This window comes from Pseudopodoces humilis, chromosome 20 (genome assembly GCF_049639895.1).
Source record: "Pseudopodoces humilis isolate 2021_Gansu_Grassland_sample_001 chromosome 20, ASM4963989v1, whole genome shotgun sequence".
In the NCBI taxonomy this organism is placed as follows: Eukaryota; Metazoa; Chordata; class Aves; order Passeriformes; family Paridae; genus Pseudopodoces; species Pseudopodoces humilis.
In genome coordinates, this window is record NC_142219.1 from 3,753,005 (window position 1) to 3,780,577 (window position 27,573).

At 47.7% G+C, this 27,573-nt stretch overlaps 2 protein-coding genes across 4 annotated transcripts; one reads left to right on the forward strand and one right to left on the reverse strand.

The window, feature by feature from the left end:
- Positions 1 to 1,732: 1,732 nt before the first annotated feature.
- On the reverse strand, positions 1,733 to 5,447 carry RPL6 (ribosomal protein L6). Of its 2 annotated transcripts, none has more exons than XM_005524299.2 (7): positions 5,316 to 5,447; positions 4,501 to 4,752; positions 4,318 to 4,416; positions 3,850 to 3,993; positions 2,986 to 3,034; positions 2,323 to 2,507; positions 1,733 to 1,928 (listed from the first exon to the last, which is right to left on the reverse strand). In XM_005524299.2, the coding sequence occupies exons 2-7, from the start codon at positions 4,750 to 4,752 to the stop codon at positions 1,776 to 1,778; spliced, it is 882 nt and encodes a 293-aa protein (XP_005524356.1). In that variant the 5' UTR covers positions 5,316 to 5,447; the 3' UTR covers positions 1,733 to 1,775. The 2 variants fall into 2 exon arrangements, with proteins under 2 accessions (XP_005524356.1, XP_087921362.1); XM_088065236.1 differs by lacking the exon at positions 5,316 to 5,447 and adding an exon at positions 4,830 to 4,854.
- A 288-nt stretch (positions 5,448 to 5,735) lies between these two features.
- PTPN11 (protein tyrosine phosphatase non-receptor type 11) lies at positions 5,736 to 25,603 on the forward strand. Of its 2 annotated transcripts, none has more exons than XM_005524568.3 (16): positions 5,736 to 5,875; positions 10,156 to 10,278; positions 11,312 to 11,506; positions 12,531 to 12,723; positions 13,785 to 13,901; positions 14,385 to 14,498; positions 17,160 to 17,256; positions 17,779 to 17,858; positions 17,946 to 18,104; positions 20,723 to 20,854; positions 21,440 to 21,594; positions 22,206 to 22,273; positions 22,366 to 22,517; positions 24,629 to 24,741; positions 24,948 to 25,049; positions 25,359 to 25,603. In XM_005524568.3, the coding sequence occupies exons 1-15, from the start codon at positions 5,862 to 5,864 to the stop codon at positions 25,015 to 25,017; spliced, it is 1,782 nt and encodes a 593-aa protein (XP_005524625.1). In that variant the 5' UTR covers positions 5,736 to 5,861; the 3' UTR covers positions 25,018 to 25,049; positions 25,359 to 25,603. The 2 variants fall into 2 exon arrangements, with proteins under 2 accessions (XP_005524625.1, XP_014109161.1); XM_014253686.2 differs by lacking the exon at positions 5,736 to 5,875 and adding an exon at positions 9,750 to 9,769.
- The last annotated feature ends 1,970 nt before the right edge of the window (positions 25,604 to 27,573 follow it).

A 27,573-nucleotide genomic window follows, 5' to 3' on the forward strand; every position in this document is an offset into this window, starting at 1 on the left:
TCTTGCAGTTTTCCCTCAAGAGCACAAGTGTGTGACTGAATTTGGGGTTGCAGACTACAATACCACATCTCATACTCTTCTGATTCTCCTTGCTGCATGGGGCTTTCCCCATTTCACTGTTCCCACACACCATTTTTAATTTAAGCGAACTTTCTAAGCATATTTGGTTAAGGTTTTTCTTAGAGCTACCTTAGGAGTAGCAGGGAGATGTGTACAACCCTTCTGTTATCTTTTTAGAGCCCATTTATGTCAACAAGCCATTCTCAGAACTGCAGGAAAAATCTCCCTTTAACTTAAAAATCTCTGACTAATCCCATTATCCAGTAAACCACACACTGGAGAGGATGTAATCAACCACAGACAAAACTCCAATGACAGGGGAAATAAAGAACATGGGGCAGAATACAGCACAGAGCAAGAGATCCCTCCCAGCCAGGCCAGGAATTCTGCACTGGACACTGCCAGCTCACTGCCTCCCTCTGCTGAGCCTCGCTGATACTTCAGAGAGAATTCCAGGCTGGTTTGGCTTGGAAGGGATCTTAAAGCTCATCCTGTTCCAACCCCTGCCACTTCCACTATCCCAGGCTGCTCCAAGACCTGTCCAGCCTGGCCTTGGACACTTCCAGGGATCCAGGGGCCTCCCCACCCTCACAAGAACAATTCCTTCCCAATATCCCATCTATCCTGGCCTCTGGCAGAGGGAAGCCATTCCTCGTGTCCTGTCACTCCAGGCCTTGTCCCAAGTGCCTTTCCAGCTCTCCTGGAGCCTCTCAGGCACTGCAAAGGGCTTTACGATCTCCCTGGAGCCTTCCCTTCTCCAGGCTGACACCCCTCAGCTCTCCCAGCCTGTTAATTATCAACAGGAGGATGGTGGCAGCACCCAGTGCTTTCACTTCCAGACACTTTTAACACCCACCAGCACCAGACTGTGGCCCCTTGGTGCAAACCAGGTACTCCACAGGTGTCCAAGTTCTTGCACTGCCTCTGGAGCACTCCAAGCCCAATTCCTCCTTCCCACTGGGCATGGCTTCCACCTCAGAGAGTTTGCTATTGCTCTTTCCTATCCCGTTTTCATCGAGCCTGATGAATTCGATAAGATCTCCACTTCTTGTCAAGTCTAACCCTGCTGGCTACCTCAGCTCAGAATTACTGGGCACACAGATGGTGCAGTTACATAAACCCGGATTCCTGCAGAAGTCTGGCTAAGGAAGAGCTCCAGAGTGCCAGACTTGGTGAACTGTACATCCCTGCTTTGTGTAAGAGCATTGATTTCTGCTGCGTTCAACACAGCACTAACCTTCTCCACTCACTTTCAGACACTTTTATCCTGCAAAACTGTGGACTATTTCCACTTCAAAATCAAAGCATAGCTCCTGAAATACCTCCATAAAGTTATTTATTTGCTGAGGTTCAGCACAGAAATATTTTATCCTGCACTGTGTCAGCCCAGCATTAGCTGCTATTCCCAAAGCAAAATATGTTCAGGATCACTTCCCAGCTCGCTCATAGTTAAGAAAGCTGAATTCCTGTTTATATTAAAAGTATTTGAAAGAAATCCAACAACCACCACAAAACTCGAACAGCCGAAACTCCTACACCCCAAACTTTGTACACTCCAAATTCTGGTCACTACCTACAGCCCCTCAGAGTTTCACCCCTCAGCCACAAGCACTGCAAGAGCCGTGCAACACCTGCTGTTACAAACTGCAATGAACACACCACAAACCCTCGCTTTTTTTTTTCCCTTGGAGTTTAATGTGGTGCTTCCAGAAGGCTCAGAACACCAATTTGTGAGGATAAACTCCATTTGAGAGAGAGAACGTGGAGCGCAGGTACCCTCGGAGCTGAGGCACCTTCCTGATCCGTGCCAGGATCTGGGAATCCACGGCCTTCTGGTCTGTCTTGCGCTGCTCCGTCAGCTCGTATTTCTGCAAAGCACAAAGAACGGCATTAAAATCCTGGGAGCAACTGCAGAATCCTTCAGGGAGAGGAGAAAATTCACAGCAAACCCTGAGTTTTGGGATTTTTAAGAAATCTTTCCCCTATTTGTTCTCAATAATGGGAAGGTGGTGGAGCACTGAAGCACCCCTTGGAGCCAACACAGAGAAAGCATTTCTTGGTCAAAAAAGACATTTAACTGGAATAATAACTCTTTCTCCTCTGAGAAAAATCCCCACATTTAAAAGGGGGGTTACATAATTTTAGTGGCATCACCTCACTTTATTAATGACTGCTTAAAATCTACTTGTTTTTTTCCTGCTATTTCCCCCTTTCCAGCCTAGCCTGGAGCATTGATAAAGAAGGAACCACCCTGTCCCTTACTTCTTTCTCAGTGTCAAAGATCTCTCCTTCTTGGTGCTTGGGCTTCCGCAGCCTCTTCTTCTTGAAGTAGGAATCAGTGAGATGCTTGGGAATTTTCACCCCAGTGAGATCCACCTTTGTGGACGTGGCAATTACGAATTTCTGGTGGGCCCTGCGCAGGGGGACACGGTTGACAGCCAGGGGGCCTGAAGGCAGAGAAGACAAAACAGGGTTAGCTTTTCTGGTGAAAACTTGAAGCTGAATTTTTGTAGTCCATGTGATGGCCACAGCTAAAATCTCAACAGTCAAAGCCCTCTAGAAATGCAAAAACCTCCTTCCTGAACTCTTCCAGGTCATCAGACCCTGAAACTTAATTATCTCCCCTCCACCTCCCTGCACTCACAAATGACATAATCATTAAAGTTGGAAAAGCTCTCCAAGACCATCAAGTCCAACTTTTGACTGATCTCCACCTTGTCAACTAGAGCAGAGCACTGAGTGCCACATTCAGTTGTTCCCTGGACACCTCCAGGGGTGGTGACTCCACCACAAAACGTGATTCCCCACTGATATGCCAAACCAAACACATGCAGATCTGTTGCACTACTGAGCCCAGAGACAAACTTGAACTTAAAAAAAAAAAACCCCAAAACAAAAATATCATGTTTAAACAAAAAATTTTACCTGTAACAAGCAGAAGGCCAGTATCAAGCTGCTTCAGGAACACAACACGCTGTAAAGAAATGAGATGGCACATCAATCCTCAGGTCCAAGTGCCCCCAGACCACAGCCAAACTGGGATTGTGCCTCTGTTACTGGCACAAGCACTGACAGTGCTCCAGGTGTGGGACAGCTGTGCCATAACTGAGTTTGACTCTCCATGAGCTTTATCTCTCAAGGCTGAGCCAAGCCAGTAACTCCACTTTCACCCTTCCCTCATCCTACCAATGGCCAATAGCCATCCCAGCACCCAAATCCTTTGTATGAGTTATAGGCAGGAATTGGATAAACACCACAAGGACCCCATAACTTCACCCAGTCAGAGCCATCCCCCTGTTGTGTTTTGTTCCTTCTGGTCATGGTTTCCTTCTCTGACAGCACTCTTTATGGAATCAAGGACATAAAAACCAGAGAATTCAAGAAAACAAAGGATGCCAGTTGTGTTGGTGACCATCCTGAGGACAGAGAACCCAATACAACCATCCCCGATAATCAAATTAAGAATGAAACTTTAATTTTTCATTTGCAGTACTGCTGTAGGATAAAGTTTTGCCTCTGCAGGAGCAGCAACAGAAACAGGCACTGGCTCTGTACTGCAGCAAGACTCCTTGCATTTTGTCCAAGCAACTGGCTGAACCTGTTTTACTTTCTCTGTGCACAACAACCTTACTTTAACATTTATTTCACCTCTGCCTCCCCTAAAGACTGGACAAGGAAAGCACCCAGCCACAAGTCACAGATTTACACCCAGTGGGTCAGGTGAAATCAGCTAGGAAATTCAGGATGTCTGAAACTCTGCCAAACGCTCGTGCCAGGAGCTGTGCCCACCTTGCCGCGGTGCCGGCCGGTGAGCAGGATCAGCACCGTGCCGGGGGTGATGGACGCCCGCAGGCGCCGCTTGTGCTCGCAGAACGGCTTCTTGCCGTGGCTCAGCAGCTTCCGGGGAACGTCCTCCGTGGGGTAGTACCTGGGCTGGGAACAGAGGACAAACATCTTGTACCACCAGCGTCTCACAGGACAGCAGCTCCTCAAAAAGCCTGTCCCCGTTTCCCTAAAGTTCAGCTTTCTGAAGGATTTCTGCTGCAGACAGTGCTTGGGAACACACGGAATGCTTTGGAATATCTTGTGTCCAGCTCTGTATTTATGAGTGCTTCCACCTCAGCACAGCAACGCACAGGACAGAGAATTCCCACCTAAATTCCCATCATTTCCCAAGAATGCTGGGTCTGTACAGGCTGAGGCTCCTTCATCACCCAGCCTGGACCAAACCACGAGCATCCCGGTGCTTTTCCATACCATTTTCCGGATTTTAACCACCCGGCTGCCTCCATTCTTGTCTCCACCCACTGGCTTAGTGATGGTGGCGCGGGGCATTTCCTTCTTCTTCTTCTCTATCTGTGTGCAAAGAACAAGGAGAACTCAGCACATTTCAAACCAAAACACAAACATGACTATTCCCCCAGTGCTTCCCCCCCCTACCTTTGTCTCTGGGGCCGTGTACTTGCGCTTGTACATGGCTTTCCTGGCGTACATGACTGAGCGGGAATACCTCCCGATGCCACGGGCCAGGACGGGGTTACGGCTGGCATGGTACTTCTTCACCCTCTTCTTCTTGTCCCCTGCTGCTTTCTGGCTTGGCTTCTGCTCCGCCGGCTTCTTCTCCCCTGCCTTCTTCTTGGCCGGCTTCTTCTTCTCAGCTGGCTTCTTCTCCGGCGCCTTCTCGCCCGCCATCTGCGGTCACAGACAGCAAGGTTTAGGGCTCGTTACAGAGCAAATAAAAACAAAAGAATCCAAACCATCTTTCCCACCTGTCTAGTAGCTGTCAGCCACCTCCTCCAGCCGTAGCTGACCAAGCCCTGCTCCCTGTGCGCCTCTACGCGACTTAAAATGCTCCTGCACGCTGGTTACAACAGCTCCAGCGCACATCCAAGCGCTCCTCGGTGGAAAGTGCGAGGACAAACAAACACATTCCGAGCCTGCAGCTGCCTCTGTCCCGGCTCGGGACTGCCCCGGCACCGCTAAGCTGCCGGGCCCTGCCCGAGCGGCCTCCCCGGTCCAGCCCCCAGCCCAGCTCCCGGGAGGCTCCGGCGCGGCCTCCGCATCCCGCCGCGGCCTGGCCCGCTCGGACCGGCGACACTCCCGCTCCTCCCCACCCCCACGCCATCCGGGCCCCCCGCCGCTCCCGGAGGCTACCGCGCCGCGCCTGTGACCGCGCTGGGTCCGCGGGCGGGCGGATGGCGGCGGATGGAGCGCGGCGGGCCCGGCGCCGACAGCGGCAGCTCCGCCATCCTCACCTTCCGGGGGAGCAAAAGGGACTCACATCCGGGTGCGCGGGCTAAGGACAGCGCGGCGTCTGACGTCAGCGCGCCGCGCGGGGCAGCACGGGACTCGTAGTCCGGGAAGGTCCGCGCTGCCCGGGGCAGCCCCGGGTCACCAGCGAGGGGGACACCAGACCCCGCGCCCGCTCCTGGGGCTGCGGGACCCCCGGCCTGGAGAGCGGCCTCGCCGCTCCGCCTCCGCTTAACCCGCGTCCGCTCGGGGCTCGGCCGGCTCCGCTCCCCGTCCCGTGCGCGGGCGAGGCTCCGGTGCCACGGCGCTCCGGTGGTGGGGGTCCCGCAGCCCCCCGGGCGGAGCGGCGGCGCGGGGCGGGGCGCGGCGCGGGGCGATGACGGCGCGGGCGGTGACGCGGGGCGGGCCGCGCCGCGCTCGCGCGCCCGAGGCCGCCGTTGTTCGCGCTCCCCGCAGCGCCCGAAGGCCGCGGCCCCGCCGGGACCCCGATGTGAGCGGCGGGTGGCGCGGGGGGGCCGGCGCACCGCGACCCGCCCGGGCCACGGGGGAAGATGACATCGCGGAGGTGAGGCGGGAGCGGCGGGAGGGCGACGGGCAGGGGCCGCTGCTTCTGGGACGCCTCCGCGCCCGCTCGCGGGGGCTGCGGGGATGGGACCGCTCCCTGCGGGCGGGAGGGACCCCCGGGGGCCGCCCCGGCAGCGCCCACCCCGGCCGTTCCCGGGGTATGTCCCGGCCCCCGGAGCCCCCTCCCGTCTGTTCCCGGGGGCTGTTCCCCCCCGGCAGCGCCCACCCCGCCCGTTCCCGGGGGGCTGCCCCCACTCCCGGATCCCTTTCCCAGGGAAACCTCCCGGGGGTGGAGGGCTCGGCTGGCCTCGAGTCTCTCCGAGTCCCGCTGGCGGCCGGAGCTGCCCCGGTGCCCCCGGTTTGGGGGGGTTCAAGCGGGTGTCCCCACGGAGCGCCGGAGCCGAGGGATGAATTGTTGGCGTGTGGGACCTGCTCGGTACCGAGGCCCAGGGTTCCTGTTCCCCCGAGGGCCACGCCGCTGATTTACCGACCCTGAAACACGACCCAGCTGCCAAACGAGTGTTCTTGAGCTCCCCACACCTGCGTTCTTATCAGTTATCAGCATTCACTCGTCATTTCAGACCCTTGTGGCACTGTTCAAGTGCCGTGACAAACAGGCGAACCCATTTCTTTGTTGTAGCTTCTCACTGCCCTTAATGTATTTTGATATTTGTCTGGTACCCGGTGTCCTTTTGGGCTCAGAGGTTTGGGTGAATGTTGGGCTTTAGAGGAATTATTGTCATAGAAAAGAGTAAAAATGTATTTATCCTTTTTTGGCAGACCTATTCTGAGCTTCACAGAATCCCAGAAGGGTTTGGGTTGGAAGGGACCATAAAGCTCATCCTATTCCATCCCCTACCATGGGCAGGGACACCTTCCACTATCCCAGGTTGCTCCAAGCCCTGTCCAACCTGGCCTGGGACACTTCCAGGGATGGGGCAGCCACAATTTCAATTTATTCACCTCTATAAGTAATACCTATTAAATTATAATTTCTCCAAGGGTAACTTGCCCTCTTTCTTCTGCTCAAGATGGTGAATCTGGATGAGCTGGTTTCAGATCATGGCTATTTATAGTTGGATTTGGGGATTTCTGGACTGCATGGAGGTTTTTGAGTCTATGTTATGTTTTCTGGGTGTCCCTGCTCACGCTGGGAACAAGGCTACAAGTTACCTTTTGGCAACATTGTGAACTTCCTCCTTGCCAGGAATAATCCTGTTACTCAGCTCAGAGCCCTGAATTGTAACTTGTGAGGGAGACTGAAAAAAAACTGGGAAATATCAACTGATGAGCCTATAAATAGGAGTAATTAAAGTACCCGTCAGCACATCCCCAGTGCTGTGGTTGTGACAGCTGAGACAGAACTGATTTCATCTCTCCTTTGCTCTTGCAAAGGTGATTAAAAAACCCAATCACTGCATGGAAAATGGTATTGATTTATTTCTTTTTGTTTGGTAAGAGGGAAATGTGCTGGCAGCGTGTGACTTAGGGAGCAGAGATCCTGCTGGTCTTTGCTGGACCATGATAACAAAAAAAAAGGGATAATTGTGGGAAAGATGTTTCCACCCTGGTTTTTTTTTTTTTCTCATCAGAAGTTTCCCTGCTTTGCTGACACCCCCTTGGTTTTGTAAATGAGCCCCTGCTATTTCACTGGTTACTTTTTTACCAACATTTCCACCTTGCTGTGAACTGATCAGGGACTGGGAAGGGTGTATTCCAAGTCCCGGAGTGGGAACTGCAGCAAGAGGGATGGTGAGGAGCCAGTTTGACCAGAGCGTGGGTTTGGGTGACTTCTGCGATTATATTCACTGCCCTTGGCTGGGGCAGCTCTGCACCTGCTCCCACCGAGATGGGGAGGGAAAGCAGGATAAAAAGCCCAAAATGCATTCCATCCCTATAAAAGGAAGCGTGAGAGCAGGTCCTGGCTGAGGGGGGGGTGTCACTGGTGAGCGCTCTGCTGTCCCCTCCCAGTTTGGAAGGGCTGCAGCCCCAAGGTTGGGAGCACAAGGGATGGCAGCACTTCAAGGAGGATCCTCCCCGCGGCCGGAACCGCTGGCAGGGATCACTGACACCCCCATTCTGCTATTTGGGGTGGCTGACAAATGCAGCTTCCTACTCAAAGCCAAAAATACGGAGCTGAGGGAGCAGGAGGACGAGGTGCCAGCAGAGCCAGAGTTACATAAAGTGCCAGAAAACCCTCCCAGGTGTAGCTTGGCTTTGCTGCACTTGGCTTTTGGCATCTTTGTGTGGATGTGGGAGTGAGATTTTTGGGGTTTGAACCATCTATTGTGTGTTTAACCTCTCCTTGAAATGCTGGTTAAATAACAGGTTATTTGTAGTCGCCTCTGTACCTAAATGATTATTTTTCCTTTGCTGTGGCAAATCACGTACAGCTACTTCCTTCAGGTTCAGGGTGGGATAGATATTCCATTGCAGGGCAGAAGATATTCCATTGGTTAAAGTTTATGGAATGTCAGTATAATAAATCTGGAGAACCAATCCAAACAATTTATTCTCTGTCTATTTAAACATTTTTTTGCTATTAACTCCAAAACTTACCGAGGTTTCTCTTGAATCCTGTGCATATTTAAAAAGCTTGCCAACTCTTCAAACTACACACATTTTTTATGGTTTTTTTTTGTTGTTGTTTTGTTTGTTTGTTTCTTTTCTCCTAATGGAAGTAAAATTTTGGGAGGGAAATGTGGTAAATATATGATCACCTTCTCCATGCAACCTGTTGTGGGCTGTGTTATTTAATGTTCAGTTCATCCCAGGTGCAGATGATTGTGCAGTTTCTTTTGTGAGAACTTTCCTTGACCTTTGAATAATCATTAGATAAATGTAACATTATTAATTAGTTAATTCCCATTTGCTGTGATAATTTGGAAGTATTTTTGAATGGTTTTTTCCATGTCCTGTGCATAAATTTGATATTTTCAGTCTTGTTCTTCAGTGAAAGATGGGGATTGCTCATTAGATTTTCATGGTGCAAGTAGAATATTATTAACTAGGGGAAAAAAGATTCACAAGAAGATTCGCACAATTTACTTCTGAAATTTACTTTAATTCCTGTTTGAATGACTTGCTAGAGATTTGGATTCTCTAGAATCCTGAAACTCCAGAACATTTCTGAAGAGACTGGTCTGGAGAAGGCTTTGGTGGGAATATTGACAACTTTTCAGCAGAGAAGGAATTGCTGCAACAATTGAAATAATTACCCTTAATTTAGACCTGTGCTCTCATATTTTGCTGATTTTGCAGTTCAGCCTGAAATGCTGACTGGATCAGGAAGGATCAGGAATGCTGTTCAATTTTTCTGGGTATAAAACTCCTCTCTCTGTGATGAGCCTGGCTGTGGAGTTTTTTTTGAATATATTTTGCTGTACTCTGGAAAAGCCAGAGATGGACAAAGAGAGGAGCAGGCTGAATTCTTTCAGCACACAAGAATGAGGATTTAACTCTGAAAGTCAAAGGTGATTTTTAATTGCCAAGTGCAAAGGTGACAGAGCTGAGCTTGGGGTGCTCACATCCCTTCTAAAATCCTCACCAAGTCCTTTCACACAGAACTCCTTCAGGGCTGCAGTGAAAATGGGTAAATTCCAGATAAGAGCAGAGGCAGCGGTGACACCGAGTGGCTCCAAATAAGTCTCCAAAGTCAATGCCAGAGGTGGGGACACGGAGCTGTTGGCCACAGCCCAGCCCCAGCTCTGCCTGGGCTCTGGGATAGTCATTGAGGGCAGATTGTGGGTGGCAAGGATCAATAGGAGATTCCTCTGTGGTTGTATTTAAGCGGGACAGATCCGACCCCGGCTCCACATTCCTGGGAGGAACAGCAGTGGGGTGTCCACACGGGGAGTTCCTTCCTGACCCCCTCAGCTGTGCCATAAACCATGAGGTTTTGTTCAGTTTTTAACCTTCAGAATGTTGTCAAGTGTCACTTTGGATGTTTTGTTTTATTTTTAGGTATTTTTCCTGTTTGTCTTTCAGTTTCTTTGTGTGCTGTGTTTTGCTGGAGTAAGGAAATACCGCTTCTGGTCTGTGTTTGTGTTGTGTACCTTTGATATCATTTTGATCCAGGCAGGCAGAGTGGGGATAAGTGTAATTCATGGGCTTACAAAAAATTGCAATATATAAAGTTGCAATACGAAACTAATAACAAAGAGAAAATTTATTAATTCAGGTGCAAAACTCAGTTTGGAAGCTGTCAGATTGCTCTGTGCGAGTTAACTCTGAAAACCTGCTGTTTATTTATTAACATTCTTTATTTTTAACCTCTTGTAGATGGTTTCATCCAAATATCACTGGGGTGGAGGCAGAAAACCTGCTGTTAACAAGAGGAGTGGATGGCAGCTTCCTGGCACGGCCCAGCAAAAGTAACCCAGGAGACTTCACACTCTCTGTTAGGTGAGTTTGGATCTTTCCAGTCTTGCCCCAGGCTGGCAATGATCTTAATTTGCTGCTGTCCTGTGGGGAAGGAGCTGTGGATGAACTCCTTGGAAGATGTGGAAGGATGCTGGGATCACTTTTTAGTGTTGTTCACCTTTCCCTCTTCTTTTTCTCTCATTATTCCTGAAGAGCTTCTCAAATACTTTCACCCAGCTCTAGGTGGGAGGGGAGTGAATTCTGATTTTACAGCAGGACAGAAAATGTTTAGGGCAAGCAGAAACAGGTTGATAACAGCATTCCTTTTAGCCCTTTACAAATCTATTTGATAGCCAGCTGGAATGAGCAGAGGTGTTGGGAATTAGTGATCCATCAGGAAATCCAGACTCTCCTCACAGAGGAAAAGTCAGCAAGTTTTTAAGGGCAACTGTGGCTTTTTCAGCTTCCAAAATAGGCCTTGTGTGACAGTTGTCCCCTGACACTGCGTGGTAGGGATGAGGAAAAGACAGCAAGAGGAAGTAGATAAAGGAAAAGGGAAAAGTGGGATTGGTGATAAGAGTTGTGCTGCTTGGATACTCGTGAGATAACGGGCCTTGTGGCACAAGAGGGGATTCCTGCTGGGAGCTGCTCTTCCTTCACATTAGAGACTGTGGCAGCAGGCAAAGGCAAACGTTTCCTGAGGGAGAGACCTTGGGGAGCTGGTGGGAATTCTGGAGAAAGGAGTTGAATATTCTGTGTCTCTCACCCTCCACCCTTGTGCTGGTGTGTGGAGTTCTGTGTGGCTCTGAGGGGTTTCTGGTGGGGCTCCTGAGGCTGCAGGGTTTTTGCTGCCTTCAGGGACCCCTCCAGCACAGAATTGTTTTCCTCTTCCCCCTGGCTGGTGGGCAGAGAAGCAGAGAAGCTCAGCTCTTCTGCAGCAGTTCTGTGCTGGAATTGAGTATGGATTTCTCCACCTCAGGCATCACCAAATATAAAAGTATAAATATAAAATTGATTGATTGATCAGCTGACTTGAGAAGGTTGTTTTTTTTTTGTCCTGTCTTTCAAATCTTAGACGAACTGGAGCTGTCACCCACATCAAGATCCAGAACACAGGTGACTACTATGACCTCTATGGGGGAGAGAAGTTTGCCACGCTGGCTGAGCTGGTCCAGTATTACATGGAACACCATGGGCAGCTCAAGGAGAAGAATGGAGATGTCATAGAGCTGAAATATCCCCTCAACTGCGCTGATCCCACGTCAGAAAGGTCAGAGAAGTGGTGGAACCTCAGTGTCCTTGTGCTTCTTCTTAATAAATTGTTTTTATCCCTCCTGACACTCAGCCTCCATCTGGGAAAAGGGGGGGGGGCACAACCTTGGGTTCGTTTCAGGGAGGTTCCTTGCAAAATAGCTGAATAAATGTGGTTAAAGGTGAAGCAATCCAAGCTTCAGAACCTGTTCCCTTCAGCATTCTTCCCTGAAAAAGAGGGCATAATTCCCTTTATTTTTACTGGGAGAATGTTTAATTGGAGAAGTTCTCCTGATGCTGTTGTTGCTACAAGGAATTCCCAGGGATATTTCTGGGCATAACTTTTTGTGCTTTTCATAGCAGTGGGTAGAAAGTGAAGGCTGTATAAATCCTCAGATTTCTCAAACTCCTGTTTTTAGGAGCATGGTTAATAGGGAGAGTTTGAGACTCTGGATTTGAGGAAATGTCAGGGGTCAGAACTAAACCAGCAGATTCCTAGAAGTGAAAAAATGAGGAAAAATATTCAAACAAGTTCTCTCACTCCTCAGAATGCCTTTACAGAGGTGGGGAGGATCTGTGCTTTTTTGGCCCTATTTCCTGAAGAACTGAGATTGCTGGGATTATCCTCTCCAGTTCCTGGTGGGATAAAAGGGAGAGGTCTCAAAAGTATGAAGTTTTCACATGTTTATCAGGACAGTTTGATGAAGGAAATAAAAGAAGAATGAATGCCTTGACTGAGGGGAAGGCTGGAGTGTAACCTGGTGTTTACTGGAATCCTTTGGGATTGTTGTGAAGGATCCAAATCAAAGCTTCACTGGAAGCTTGTAGGAAACTCCGTGGAAGTGCTTTGAAGCGTTTCTGTCCTCACTGGTGTGCACCTGGACACTTCTAAGCCTTATTTTATTTATTATTTTTACCACCTGAGGTTTTTCCCTAGGCCTGACCGAACAGAAAGATTCAATTTCATAATAAATACCTGGAACGAGCGGATCCAGCTGGAATGCTAAGCAGGGTGTCTCCCTTTATTGGCACTTCATTTCCAGGTGGTTTCACGGGCATCTCTCTGGGAGAGAAGCTGAGAAACTCTTGACAGAGAAAGGAAAACACGGGAGTTTCCTGGTGCGGGAGAGCCAGAGCCACCCCGGGGACTTTGTCCTGTCCGTGAGGACGGGGGATGACAAAGGAGAGAGCAACGATGGCAAATCCAAAGTGACACACGTCATGATCCACTGCCAGGTAGGAAAAGCAGGGAATCCATGGGCCCAGGAGCTCTGGATACATTCCTCTTTTCCCTGGGGCTGCTGCAGGTCATCCCTTTGATCAAAATGACTCCTTTGTCGGCATCAAAATTCCAAATTTTTTTGGGGGGACTGCTCCTGTCAGGGCCTTCTGGCTCAAATCACACTTTGCTGTGCTCAGGGAGCCTTTGGAGTCTCCTGGATGGATTCTATCAAGATAGGAGTGGTTGGATAAATGGAGATCCATCCACAGGTGTCTCTCTCCTGCCAGTTCAGGCAGTGACACCTGGTAGATGATCAACAGTCTGTGAAAATGAGTGTTCACTCCAAGGAATGCCCTGAAATCTAGATCTTCTATTTAGTATGAGGTAGTTCTTCACTGAAATATTATTACAGTTTTGATAGTTAATCTCTCTCCATGGCCTGCAATTTAAAAAATAATCATGGGTAAAAAACCACAAGAAACCATGTTTTTTTGTTATTTTCTTTTACTTCTGTTGTGCCCGAAGGCAGTTCAATGACTATATTGTATAAAAACACATAAAATGCAGTAACAGAAGTAGTTTGGAGGTAGAGATGACCCACTGGGACTGTAAATGTTGAATTACAAGATTATGTTTATTTTTTCAAGAAAACCTCTCTGATTTGCAGTTAGCATTTATGCCTTTGAGGAAAATAATTTGGTATAGCTTCCTTAAAATCGGGATGGTTCCAGGCAGTATGAGCCTTTCAGGACCCAATCACACACTCAGTTTTGGAAATCAATTCAAATCCCTAATTCCTGCATTCTCATCCTGTAGCTCCAGAGCTGCCTGAAAACCCCGGTTCAGAGGGAATCAGCTCTCTAAAAAAGCAGATAAACCGATTTTCAAAGGAGATGGCAAAAAAGGGGGATGTCCTGCAGTGTGCCTTTCTGTTTATTAAAGTTCTATCCTTCAGCAGAAGGATTTCAGCTGAGCCTTCTACACAGAGTTTTAGAGGTTATTTCTGGTGCAAGGCACAGCCTGGAGCTGCGGTGGTGGGAAGTGCATTTATTTTGAGGAGCATTTGTCTCTCCAGGATCTCAAATACGACGTTGGAGGAGGGGAGAAGTTTGACTCTCTGACAGATCTGGTGGAGCATTACAAGAAGAACCCCATGGTGGAGACTTTGGGCACCGTGTTACAACTCAAACAGGTGAGGAGGAGAGGCCACCCCTGAGCTCCTCCAGGATATCTTGTTGAAATGCAGCTTTTCCATGCGTTCTGCAAGATTTTTCTTCTTTTCTGAGGCAAAAAACGAGGAGTTGAACTGCATGAAATGGATGACAAAGTCGTTTAAATGGGAATAATTTTTGTTAGGCTTGTGAAGGGATAGAGTGTTGTCTCTGATGTGCAGAATTTCCTGGTGTCACCCTGATCTGTAGGAATTGCAGGGCAGGTCCAGAAATGAGACAATTTAACGCATTAAATAAAAACCATGAGACTTTAAAAGCAGTTTTTAAATTCTTAAATTCTCCCTTCCTCACTGTCCTTCGCTTGAATTCCAAAACTCCGACTTCCAAAACGATGCCTGGATCCTAAAATTCCCCTTAAAATATCCTCACCTCAGGGGATTTGTGTTTGAATTGTCTTTCCATGGCTGTCATTTGCTAACCCCGTGCTGGGCTCTGTCTCTCAGCCCCTGAACACCACCAGGATTAACGCTGCCGAGATCGAGAGCCGAGTGAGGGAGCTCAGCAAACTGGCAGAGACCACGGATAAAGTCAAGCAGGGCTTCTGGGAAGAGTTTGAGGTAATTCCTTACATTCCAAGTAGTGCTTCCTCCAGCGTTTCCTCCAGTGTTCAGTCTCACACTGCTAAACTCACATTGGGTTCTGCCTTCCTGGCGTTTCCTCCTCTCCGTCACTTCAGGTCCCAGTTTTTGCTCCCATTTCCAGGGTTTAAGTTTTGCCAGCTCCACTCTTGTGGCTTGAAATATTTGCCTTTTTTTTCCTGATTGTGAGTGCTTTTTATCCAGTCCCTGGCACAATCCCTCCTGGATATCCCCACCCCACCGTGAGGGAGCCTCATGTTCTCCTGTGTTTGTCCCACCAGGACAATCCTTCAAATTCCTTCTGCTGTTTGGGAAATTGGGAACCATTTCTTTAGGGAAACTTCCATTTCTCAGTCTGTCCATTGTCCTTGTCCTTGTGGCTTTTTGATACTTGTTTTTGGGGCTCTTTGGGCCATTGGGAAGTGGTAGAAAGCTCTGGGATGAAGCAACGTGGATTATATGCATTCCTCGGACTTCTGGAGATTTATTTTTGGTTTGTTTTGGTGTTTCATTTCTCTCTGCAGGCAAAATTCCAATTTTCTGCCAGGCAGAGCGTGTAGGGACAGGACAGGGGGAATGGCTTCAAACTAGAAGAGGTTTAGATGGGGTATTGGGAAGAAATCCTTCCAGAATTTGGAAGAAACTCTTTCCAGAGAAGCTGTGGGTGCCCCATCCCTGGAAGCGCTCAAGGCCAGATTGGATGTGGCTTGGAGCAATCTGGGATGGTGGAATGATTTGGGTTATGAGTGACCTTAAATCCCATCCCACCCCCTGCCATGGGCAGGGACACTTTCCACTCTCCCAGGTTGCTCCAAGCCCCGTCCAACCTGTCCTGGAACACTCCAGGCTGGATATAATGGCCTGGTTTATACCTCACACACACATAACCACCAGTGGAGTCTGGAATTCCACCGGCAGATGGCAACAGGAAACTGGGAAGTGCTCAGGGAGCTCCTGAGAGAGGCTGGTTTGAGAAACTTCCTGAATAGCGATGGATTTGCAAAGTGACCATCCTTGGAGAAAGCCTCTTTGATCAGAAATACCCATTAGCTAAATGTACTGTCCAGTGTGCTCTGATTATTGCCAGGAGAAGGAAAATTAATCCATGAAAAGTGAAGGAATTAGCACAGAGGTGTGTGAGGGGAATATCAGATAGTGAAGTCGTGGCATGGGGAAATGATAAAATGAGGATTAAGCTTTCTCCTTTCTCTTTCCAGAGAGAGGGGACAGTCCTTGATCCAGGGCTGCTGAATGGCCAGAATTCCATCTGGGGAGGGAAGGAAGTCAGCAGAGGTCGTGTGTGTAGGAAGGGATTGTTGGTTTGGCAAAATGTAACTGAGCTATTAATTCACAGTTCTTTCCTGACCTCTGGTACACGTTTGAAGAAATTTTTCTTGGAGTGGCTTTCTCAGTGTGGCATTAGAAGCAAAGTGTTTTCCTTGCAGAAGGAAAAGTCTAGCAGGAAAAGCAAATAAAGGAAGGATTTTACCTGTGGGACATTGCACTCCTTTTTCCCCCTTTGCTGCTGCCAGTGAGGTCAGCACTAACCCTCTTTTTTTTTTTGGGAATGAAGCCCTCTCCTAGCAGTTTTAGTGCCCTGCTTTTCCACTCCCCTCAGGGAAGCTCCAGCTGTCCCCCATGGTGGCAGGAGTGGGGAACACACTCCAGGCTGTCCATGGATCCCTGTCTGTGCTGCTCAGGAGCTGCCAGCCCAGATGGTGAATTTAAATTACTTGTCTCCAGGCAGGAGCAAGCCTCTTGTCCCAGGAACCACCAGACAGGAATGCTGACAGTCCTTGAAATGTTTTTCCTTCTGAAAAATGGTTATTTCTGAGCTTAGTGCTGGGATGTTGCGGTGAAGTCGAGGAGGATATTCCAGATTTATGGCTGTGCTGTTCCTGCTCTGAATGGGCTTGTTGGGAGTCGCTGCTGCTGCTGCTGGATCTCTCCTCAGGGATGCTCCAAGCAATAATAATTAACTCTAGGAAGGAAGATGTGGTTTCCACACACTTAATTGCTTCAATTCGTTAACTTGCTGGGAAAGTTTAGCTGTCAGTCGTTTTGCCTGGAATTCCACAGGCAAGGCTTTGGGGGCTGTTTTCTGTCCTTTGTGACAAGCTTGGAACTTTGCATCTCTTACATTTCTTTTGCTTTGCCTGGCTTTAGGATGAGCCTAGGTCATTATCCAAGGTCATTAAGTGAGGGAGTATCAGGCTGAGACAGGAGTGAGCAAATGTGCCAGTAAATAAAAGCAAGAGTCTGGAGGGTGGGAATGACCAGGGGAGCAGCTTCCAGAGCCTGAATGTTCCTTTTAGTGGGGCCAGAACTGCTTTGGAGATGAAAACTTGGAGCAGAGCATTGGGATCCTGGTGCCTCCAGCTCCAGGGAGATTTGGGAGTGGGGAGATTTGCCATGAAACAGCGTGGCTGTGAAAATATTGAATTGCTGCTGTCCCTGGGACATTGCGTTCCAGAGAGTCCCCACTCCGAGCTGTTCCTTCCCTGGCATAATTTATGGATAATCCATTTGTAGTCTCCTAATGCCCCTCTTCTCCTTTTTCTCTGGGAGAAGGGGTTGCTGTGAGAATGGACCAGTCCATCCTGCTTCTCTTGAGCCCTCCTGTCTGTGCTTTCCCCTCAGACCTTGCAGCAGCAGGAATGCAAACTCCTCTACAGCCGCAAGGAAGGGCAGCGCCAGGAAAACAAGAACAAAAATAGATACAAAAACATTTTACCCTGTAAGTATCGATCCTGCGTTGCCATTTAATGTTACTCTGCTTTATTTTCCTCATTAATACAGGGTTAATTAAGTACCAATGGGTTCTTTGGCTTCTCTTTAATGGTAGTTTCCCCTCTTATCAGGATTATGCTGTGATTTCCAATTTAGGTTCACGTATTTGCACTTTGTAGATATTTGTAATATTGTTTTTTATCTTCAGCTTTCATTTAAAAGCCTCATATCCCTCAACTGTTACTCAACAGGCTGGAATGCTTAAATTTAAGAGGATTAATTTGGGGGACAGAACTGCAACGTGCAAATCCCAAGGCTTTGCCTTGACTTAGTGTTTGAGTTTTCCCTGTGTTCCTGAATTCCCAGGACATGGACATGTTTTGGTCACTGCCCCTTGTTTAAAGGAAGCAAAAGAGGCAATTTGGAATATTCTGATCACTGATTTACTAAGTTTGATAATTAATTAATAGCTGCTTCGTGTTCACAGCTGTAGAATGCAAGTGCTTGACATCCATGTGTGTTTTTGCAGTTGATCACACCAGAGTTGTTCTCCACGATGGTGATCCCAATGAACCCGTTTCAGACTACATCAATGCTAATATTATCATGGTGAGTGTATTCCCACCTCCTCTTCCCAAAATCCAGGGGAATCTTGTCACCATTTGTTAAACTGCTGTTTTTCCCCTCACCCTCTAGCCTGAGTTTGAAACCAAGTGCAACAACTCGAAGCCAAAAAAAAGTTACATCGCTACCCAAGGCTGCCTGCAGAACACGGTGAATGATTTCTGGAGGATGGTGTTCCAGGAGAATTCCCGAGTTATTGTCATGACCACGAAAGAAGTGGAAAGAGGAAAGGTAAAACCAAACCCCAGCTGGCCTTGGGAGGGGTCCTGACATTTGAGTCTGTCCCCAAATGGGAATTTGGGGAGGGACAGATCCCTGTCACATCGAGCCTCCATTTCATAAGGTTTGCCTGCTGAAATTTTAGCTGCTGAATGGGAATCTCTGTGTTTCAAACTTTGGGAAGGAGGCTCTGGGATGGGAGATGTGGCCAAGCAGGAATTCTGGGTGCTTGAAGGGAAAAATTCCCTGCTCCTGGAGGAAAAGTCTTACCATTTATTTTAGATCATCAAGCCTCCCCTAAAAACAGCAGAATTCTGGGATTTTATTATTACAAGACTGAGCACAGAGGTGTTGCTTCTTACCTGGGAACTGCTCTGGCAGGATTTAATGCTCCCAAAGAGGAATTTTCCCTGCGATGGTGTATCCCAAAAATCTCCATTTACCTTTGGAGTACGGGGATCTTGTCTTGCTTCCTGGCCTCTGGCAAACCTGGAGATATTTTAGTTGGTTTCTGGTTTCTAATGTCACAAGGCAGGAAAGAATAGGAATAATTAAACACTGATATCCTGGCAACAGCCACACACAGCTTCCTGGAGATTCTATGGATTTCTCTTTGGAATTTGTTGCTTCTGATCTTTTTTTCTGTTTGATAAACACTTTCTTTTCTCCTTTTCATTTTAAGTTTCTCTGCTTCTCCCACACACTATCGTCCACCTTTTAACCTTTTTCCATATTCCCATGATCTGTTTCTGAAGGGAAAGCTGTTGCCTTTTTAAGGGGAGCATCGCTCATGGGGAAAAAAATCCAATTAAAAGCCTAAGTTTTTCTGTGGGTGACTGATGACTGCAGGGGTTCCTCACCCCCAGGAACTCTGTGTGTGTGGACTGAAGACAAATAAAAGAAGATTTTACAGGATTCTCTCCCTAACTGAGAGCATCCACTGGTGCTGTTTGTTGGAGCCATTAGAATGTGTCTTGTGGGGTGTTTTTTTTGAGTCTTTGTGTTGTGGATCTTTTTTCAGTCTTGGTAAAGTTCTGCCACTTCATCACCCTGATAAAGGGACAGGATTTGTGTTTCCTTCCTGAGAATTCACTGAAGGAGGGAGAAGCTCCCCCTTCCCAGTGACAATCTTTGTTTTGGAAGAGGAGAAATAAATCATGAGTTGACTCGAATGCACCTTTCTTCCTTCAAGTTATTTATTCTTTTTTTTAAGAGCCTCCTGAACAGCCTCTGCTTCTTAAAGAATTGCAAGTACCAGTCCTGACAGCAAATCAAAGCTGTTTTATCTCAGGCCAAGCTGTTTGCAGACCTGCAGGAAGGAGAGAACCCAGAGCTGCCTCTGAGAGCTCATAGCCTGAGGAAGGGAGGAACTGTGGAACATCCCAGCCCTGCATCGAGTCCTGGATGCGCTTTAAAGTGCAGAAGCAGCAAATCCTTAGAAATGAAAAGAGTTTCGGGGTTTTGGAGGCAGTTCAGCAACCCTTCCAGCAGAGTAAAGCTTATTTTAACATAATGTTGCTGTTCAGACTTGCTCTACAAACTGCTCAGAGCTCTGCATTGAAAACTGCAAGTTATTTCTGCTGGTACCCCTCAAAATCAGTGTATTTGCTGCAGTTTCAGTGTATTTGCTGCAGTTTCTCCCCTTGTGACAGGGAAAGAAGAGCAAAAATAGCAGAAAAGCATCTTGTTGCCTACATGGGCATGTGTTCAGCCATCTCACTCTGCCTTGGGCTGGCAGAAGGAGCTTCCCTGTGCCGGGTTTTTTTCCTGAATATTCAGAATAACTGCAAATAGACCCTATTGCTCTGTAGGACGTGGTGCTTGATCTGTGTTTGCTCTTGCTAGAAGCTGTTCCTACAATAATTCCTGCTTTGATGCTGCGTTCCCAGGAGTTGACCTTTCCTGACCTGTCACAGGAGCCAAATCCAAGTGCTGACAGGTGAATCCATTCCTCAGTGGATGGAATTTATCCCTGGGCAAAGATAATCTCGATGGAGAAGCAGCACACCAAAAACTCTGCATTTTAGAAGCTGCAGACCCATGAACTGCTCCCTTTGCAGGAGCCTGAACGCTCTTTGGTGAAGGAACCGGAGCTGTGTCAGCCCTTCCTGCTGCAAGCCATGGAAAAGCAAGCATCCAAGTTTTATTTCCACTGGAAATGATTTATACCCTTGATCTTTACTTTTTGTAGGGTTTGGGCTGTGGAACAGCCTGTGGGGCTGGAATTCTGCTGGAATTCTGTATTTTGAGACCCGTGGCTGGGGGTGAAAAAAGCAGGATTTTAATCTCCAGGTTTTGAAACTATCCAGGCACAAAAATCCCAAAAGGTGCTAAGAAAAGAGGTGGCCTGTACCTGTCTGAAATGATCCAGTGGTTGTTATGGAGAGGAGAAACTTCTCATTAAAATATTCTTTAACCTCATCAGCTGATTGTCCTCTGTGGACTCTGAAAGCTGCAGGGTTGTGTTAACCAGTTTGCAAAGCAGCCTCTTTTTTTTTCCCTGCCTGATTATTCCTTTTTGTTGTTTCTGGTTTTTTGTTGGTTTTTTTTTGGTTTGTTTGTTGTTTTGTTTTTGTTTTTTGTTGGGTTTTTTTTTGTTGTTGTTCTTTATATATTTTGCAATCTTGCAGAGTAAGTGTGTCAAGTACTGGCCTGATGAATATTCCCTGAAGGAATACGGAGTGATGCGTGTCCGGAATGTGAAGGAGAGTGCAGCACACGATTACACCCTGAGAGAGCTGAAACTTTCCAAAGTTGGCCAGGTGAGTACAAGAGGAAATCTGTCCTTTTTTATTTTTTGTGGATCACCAAAGGAAAAACAGCAGGATTAGCCCATTTCTCTGGAATCAATAAAAGCACTCGGAGATGAATAAATGGAGCCCTGTGTTTCTTTGAAGCTCCACGTTTAGTTCCATCCATCTTTCTCTTTGCCCTTGGGATAATTGAAGATTCTCCTACCTAAGCAGCTTTTGGCAGGAGAGGAGCTGCTGCAGAGCTTGCAGGGAATCTGGGAGGAGGAATAATGCTTTTAACTGGGGACACTTCAATCCAGCCAGGCATTTACTCCCTCAGGGAAACATTTGCATTGTGTGGGTCCAGGGTGTGGAAAATTCACTTAAGGGAAGGGATAAAAAAGGTGAGAAAGCAGCGTGGAAATGGCAGCTTCTGTCAAGGAACAGTTTGGATCAGGGAGGAGAAGCAAATCAGGGGATTCAGTGACTGATGTTCCCTGGCTGTTCCCTCCTTGTGGGTGCTGTGCTCAGGTTGGATTTGGGATGTGCCCCCTCCCCACGGGACCCAGCCCCATAAGGAGCTGGATTTGAGCCGGAGGGTTTTGTTTCCTGCAGGGGAACACGGAGAGGACGGTGTGGCAGTACCACTTCCGGACCTGGCCCGACCACGGCGTTCCCAGCGATCCCGGGGGTGTCCTGGATTTCCTGGAGGAGGTGCACCACAAGCAGGAGAGCATTCCTGATGCAGGACCTGTCGTGGTGCACTGCAGGTGAGGGGGTGGCCTGGGCTCCTCCTGCCACTCCTCCTTTTGGCCCAGGGAGCTGAGACCTTTCAAAAGGACAACTTTTCCTGGGAATTGCTCAGAATTCCCCATTTTCTGTCTGTACAATGTCACATTCTGGGTGAGTGGCACAGAGTCCCTCCCCTTGGGAAGGGATTTCAGAGTGTGAATCTTTGTATAAATGAAAATTTCTGCTGTTAGATGAAAAGATGGGACCAGTCCTGGCTGGAGCATTTCAAGTGCAGGATCATGGGAATTCTGGCATCTCACCCCACCTGTGAGGGCTCTGTCCTTTTTGGGTGTTCTCAGCTTGTAAATGAGATGCTTTTTAGGCAAGGAAATATTAGATCTGACCTTATGGGTTGTTTTTTTTTTTGTAATTGAGGGATATTTATAAACACCAATTTCTCTTCCCTTCCCTGAGGTCTCTGCTCACTTTTGGCTCTGTGGTTTGATTCTGGCTGTAATTTGGAAGCCCCTGGCTGTCATTTGGAAGCCTCCTGTCTCCTAATACCAGACTCTTCCTTTGGCTGGGGTTTTGGTGTGCATTCAGAAAGAGCAAAACAATTAAATTCCCTTTTTTCCCTCCCTTCTTGCAGCGCTGGGATTGGGCGAACAGGAACTTTCATTGTCATTGACATCCTCATTGACATCATCCGAGAGAAAGGTACCTCCTCCCTTCTGATTTCCCTTCCTGCTCACGGATCCACCCCGTGGGCTCCACCCTCACCGTGGTTATTCTCCCGTGGATGTCCCCAGGGGTGGACTGTGACATCGATGTCCCCAAGACCATCCAGATGGTGAGGTCCCAGCGCTCAGGGATGGTGCAGACAGAGGCTCAGTACAGGTTCATTTACATGGCAGTGCAGCACTACATCGAGACCCTCCAGCGCAGGATCGAGGAGGAGCAGGTGGGTCCATCCCAAACATCCAACAGGAACGTGGCAGGATTCCAGCAGGGAGCGGCATTGCCGGGGATTCTGGGGGGAATTGTGTTGTGGGAAGGCTGGCTCTGAACCCTCTCCTGTATTTCAGTCCGTTATGCTTAAGAATTAATTCAATTGTTTGGTGGAATCCTCTCTTTACATTGTTGGGTGGAGTCCTCTCCTTGAATTATTAAGTGGAATCCTCTCCTTAAATTATCAGGTGGAATCTTCTCCTTAAAACATTGTGTGGAATTTTCTCCCTCAATTGCCAAGTGGAATCCTCTCTTTAAGTGGAATCCTCTCCTTAAATTAAGTGGAATCCTCTCCTTAAATTAAGTGGAATCTTCTCCTTAAATTAAGTGGAATCTTCTCCTTAAATTAAGTGGAATCTTCTCTTTAAATTATTGAGTGGAATCCTGCCCTTCAATTACTAAGTGGGATTTTCTCTTTGAAACATCAGTTGGAATCCTCACCTTAATTTGAGTGGAATTCTCTCCTACCCTCCCTGTCCCCAGCCCTGCCCCCAGATCTCAAATTTCCTTCCCATTATCAAATTTCCTGTGGAGGAAGAATCAAAGATAAGGGTCTGTTAATTAAAGCAGAGCCTCGTGATCTTTGTGTTTTAAAGAGATTTGAAAGCTTGTCCCCTGCATTCCAGAAAGGGGAAAATCAAATGCTGATCACTTCAATTCCAATTTTGGGAGTTTATTGCTAGGAAATGAATCTATTGGAGCGGAAAATGAAAAGGGTGAGTGTGGTGATCCAACAAAAAGCACTTCCAGGAGCGTGGTGGGATCAGAAATATTTGGGAATAAGTGGTGACAAGCACAAGAGTTTCCCCTCCCTCTTCCTGTTCAGGGAATTCCTTGCACTCCAGTTCTGGGGGGTTTTACAGCAGTTTCCTGGTTTTGTGATAAAGAGCTGATGTTTTCTGCCTGTCCTTGCTGCTCCCTGCCCTGACCTCGGAGCAGTTGGGATTTGTACCTTTTGCTTTCTATGCTAATTACTCCAGATTTTCACTCTTTTTAGTGTCTTTTTTCCCTGCTGGGGACTTTCCAACATGTACTGAGTTAGTTCTTCTTTGTCAGCTGGTTCCTACAAAATATATTTGTGGTCCATTCCTCAAAAAAATTCTGCATTCCACATGTCCACCAATCCATCTTTTCTCTCCCAGACTTTGTTCAATGAAGCCAATCCAGGTTTTCTCAACAAAACTTTTCCCAAGCTGTGTTCCCACAAACTGCTCAGGACAGCTTTGTTAAATGCTGGCTGAGAGCGATTTAAGAATCACCAGAAACACCAGAACAAACTGAAAGCTTCAGGAGATCATCTTGGAAAAGCTTCAATCCTAGGAATGTTCTTAATGGGAATTTAGGAGCCAGAACTCCCTGGAGGCTCCTCCAGCCTCTGCTGTGAGGCTGGGTCAGGCTTCAGGACTTGTTGCAGCATTAAAAAACCCCAAATAAACCCACAGCCCCCTCCCCAAACCCCAATTCCCCACAAAACTTTAATCCCTACCTTGTAGGTTTCAGTGTTTTCAGGCAATGTGAATGCCTGGGAAAAGGAAAAATCCATATCCCGGTTCTTTCCCGGCGTAGTTCCCTGGCAGGATCTGGAGCTGGGTGCCAGCACAATTGGCTGCAGCCTGGAGCATATGTGCAGAATCCAAATAACAGCTTGGCTGCTTTTTATATCAAACCTAATGGGCTCAGATATTATTTTATTAGAGCTCCTGCAAACAACGGTGGCGCTCCTTTGGCCCCAGCTCCAAGCTGGAAATAAGGTCAGTGGGAAGCCCACTGGCTGCTCAAGAATGAAATGGGGATTTTTCTGCCAAGGAGATGAGGATTGAGAACATTCAGAGGGGTTGGTGTGTTCAGAGGAGATGGTGGGGATGGGGGAAAATGGGGATTTTCAGGTTTTGTCTCCCCAATAGCTTTAGGTGCGCTCAGCGATGTGTTCACTGCACACTCTCCTCACTGACAAACCTAAAAACACCCATGGTTATCTCCTCCTGGAATTGCTGCACTGTCTCCATGATTGGTTGCTGGGATTAACCCCAACCCTGGCTTTTTGTTGTGTGTTTTGCTTCACAGAAGAGCAAGAGGAAAGGTCACGAGTACACAAACATTAAATATTCGTTATCGGACCAGACGAGTGGGGATCAGAGCCCTCTCCCCCCCTGCACCCCAACCCCAACGTGTCCAGAGTAAGTTCAGTCTTGTTCTCATCTTCAGAGACCTCAGAGGAGGCTGAGTTACCCCAGAACCTGCCCTCTTGTCCTGGGCTTTCCTCTGAAAATAAATCGAGTAAAATAAGTTGTCCCTGAATTATGTGGTGTGTATAATGGGATTTTTATTTTTATTTTTGTCTCAAATGAGATTGGTGGGGCTCTAAATCCTGATTTCATTTCAGAATGAGAGAAGATAGTGCTAGAGTATATGAAAATGTGGGGCTGATGCAACAGCAGAAGAGTTTCAGATGAGAAGATGTTGAGAGCCTTCCAGGCCAAGGCAGGTGTGTATGGCCAAGAGGAGGGGCTGTGTCCAGAAAATGTACCCAGGAATGCCCAAAATGCTTGGAATTTATCCCCATGGGGTGCCCGAGTTCCAAAAGCTAATTTTAATTTAATTTTAATGACCTCTATGAAAAATCTCACCTTTTACTGCCAAAGCACCCACACAGTTTCTAAGCCAGGGTTGAGACTTTGGGTTGAGTTTAAGCTTTATTGGGTCAAAACTGAGCACTTCTGTACAATTTCTGAATAAGAAATAACTGCTGGGGTTTTTTCCTCAATAATTCTTCATTTTTTTTTTCCTTTCCCAGACATGAAAATGTTTTTTAAAAAGGTCAAGAAAGAGATGGAAGAAGCTTCACGTGAGCAGTGAGCTCTGAGGGCTTGGTACCTTTTAATTTACGGTTTTAATCCTTCAGTAGGCAAAACTTCAGAGCATCTAAAGATTGTTTTTATCTCTTCTCTCCAATTTCCAATTGCTCGTTTTCCAAATAAAAGGAAATCCTTTCTACAAGGTAGACAATTACTTTGTAGAGTCAGTTTTGAATCCTGCAAACTGTTGGACTGTCATCCATTTTGGTTTTTTTTTTTTTTTTAAAAATAGTATTTTGGTTTCACAATATGGCTGTTAGTGGGGTTTTTGTTTTTGGGTTTTTTTTTTTTCTTATTTGAGCAGTTGTGGGGTTTTTGGGGGGGCACTGGGTGGGGGGTGGGTGGTGGGAGAGCAATGCCATGGGTAGATCCGTGACATGAAATGTAAAATACTGATGGGAACAATGTGGATTGTTGGAAAACAGTGGATCACCAGCGTGAATAGAACCAAGTGCATGGTCAAATTAGTCCTGATACATTTCAAGCTCAGACTGAGCTTCCTGGGGTGAGCAGTTCTTGAGATGAAGGTGCTTTTTTGTGATAATTGGTGGCTTTGATTCCGATTTTGCTGCGTGGGCTGGATGGGCTATTTTGGAGGAATTGATGCAAAGTTGCTTTTACATCAAAGAAAGTTTATTTTCCGTGATCTCTGCCCAGAATAGGAATTCCCTGTGTCCTTCAGGAGACTCAGTGACCTGGGGGTGGTTTCTGAGGACACTCTGTGGTCACTTTGTGCTCCATGAAATGACACCTGCAGAATCCAGGTATTAATCAAGAAGCTGCAGGATGTTAAAACCAGTGAAACCAGTAACCCTCTGTTAGTATCCCTTTGTGCTGGGGAAGTGGGAGCAGTGGAGGAGCCTCCTGGATTTTTAGGGAAGGAGGGATCCCAGGATTCCTGGTGGGACAGGGAGCAGCGAGGCCACACCGGGGGCACTGTCCCACCCCAAGTGCCTTTGGACCTTCCTGTCCCAGTGCCATGGAAAACCACCTGGAACCATCAGGGAGACAAAGCCTCTTCCAGAGACTCCCCAGGGAAGATCTGGTGAGCTTCCATTTAATTCCTCCCCCTGGCTCTGTCCTGGATATCCCTTGGAGCCGTGGATGGCAGGACCAGGCCTCAGGAGCGGGGCCTGGGGTCTCCCCAGCACCTTGTCCCTGGTTTTGGGGACACACTGTGACTTCAGTGGTGTTGAGGAATGATTCCCATCCTCACACGGGGTGCCTGACCTTCCTGTGTCACTGGAATGGGCTTATTGGCCTTCCTGGTGGAATTCTGCTGGAGCCTGGAATGTAATTCGTGCAGCTTTGTGAGGGGTGAAGTGGGAGCTTCCACCGCCTGGGCCTCAGGGTGCTTTGCAAATTTCCAATATTTCGAGCACTTTGTTTGAACTGAATGAAGGTGCTTCATTAATGTTAAGCAGAATTTTCTTCCTTGGCCTCTTGGTTTTGGTTTGTTTTTTTTTTTTTTTGTCCTTTGGGGCTTTGGGATTTGATTTTTTGGAACTCCTGTCAGCAGCACACCATGAATGTGTTTGACTGTCACAGCCTTATGCTCTAGCCCTGAATCCTTGTGCCCTTCCTGGACAGGAATAGATGATGGAGGAGAGAGAAATGTGGTGATTTGGTGGTGAGGTTGCTGTTCTCCATCCTCTGCCAGCCTGTCCCTATTCCCAGCTCCTTCCTGCTGAACAGGGATCACTTGAAAGTTGTTGAGATTTGCATGGAGTAATTAAATATTTGCCTCAAACTCTGTGCAGAGTCAAATTCTGCACTTCAGAGGTGTTGGAGCAAGGTGGGGACACACCCAGCTGGGGTTTGGAGCTGCTCTGCTCCAAACTGGGAAGTCGGGGAGCGGGGGGAAAAGTCAGGAGAAAGGAGGGAAGGATCCTGAGGGAATCCCAGCTCTGCACTCAGATCATGTGAAATGTCTTAAAAGCTGGACCTGTGTAAGCAGCAATCAGCCTCTGGCCAGCACAACATTCCCTCCTGACCTCGTTCAGAACCTGCCCCTGCAGGATTTTATTTGGAATTTTTGCTTTTTTGGAATTGTTACTGCAGAGTGTGTGTGAATGAATCCTGGGGAGCACATGGTGGGGGAATGTCAGTGAGGGGGGGAGCAAGAGCTGAAGGATTGTGACTGAAGGGATAAAT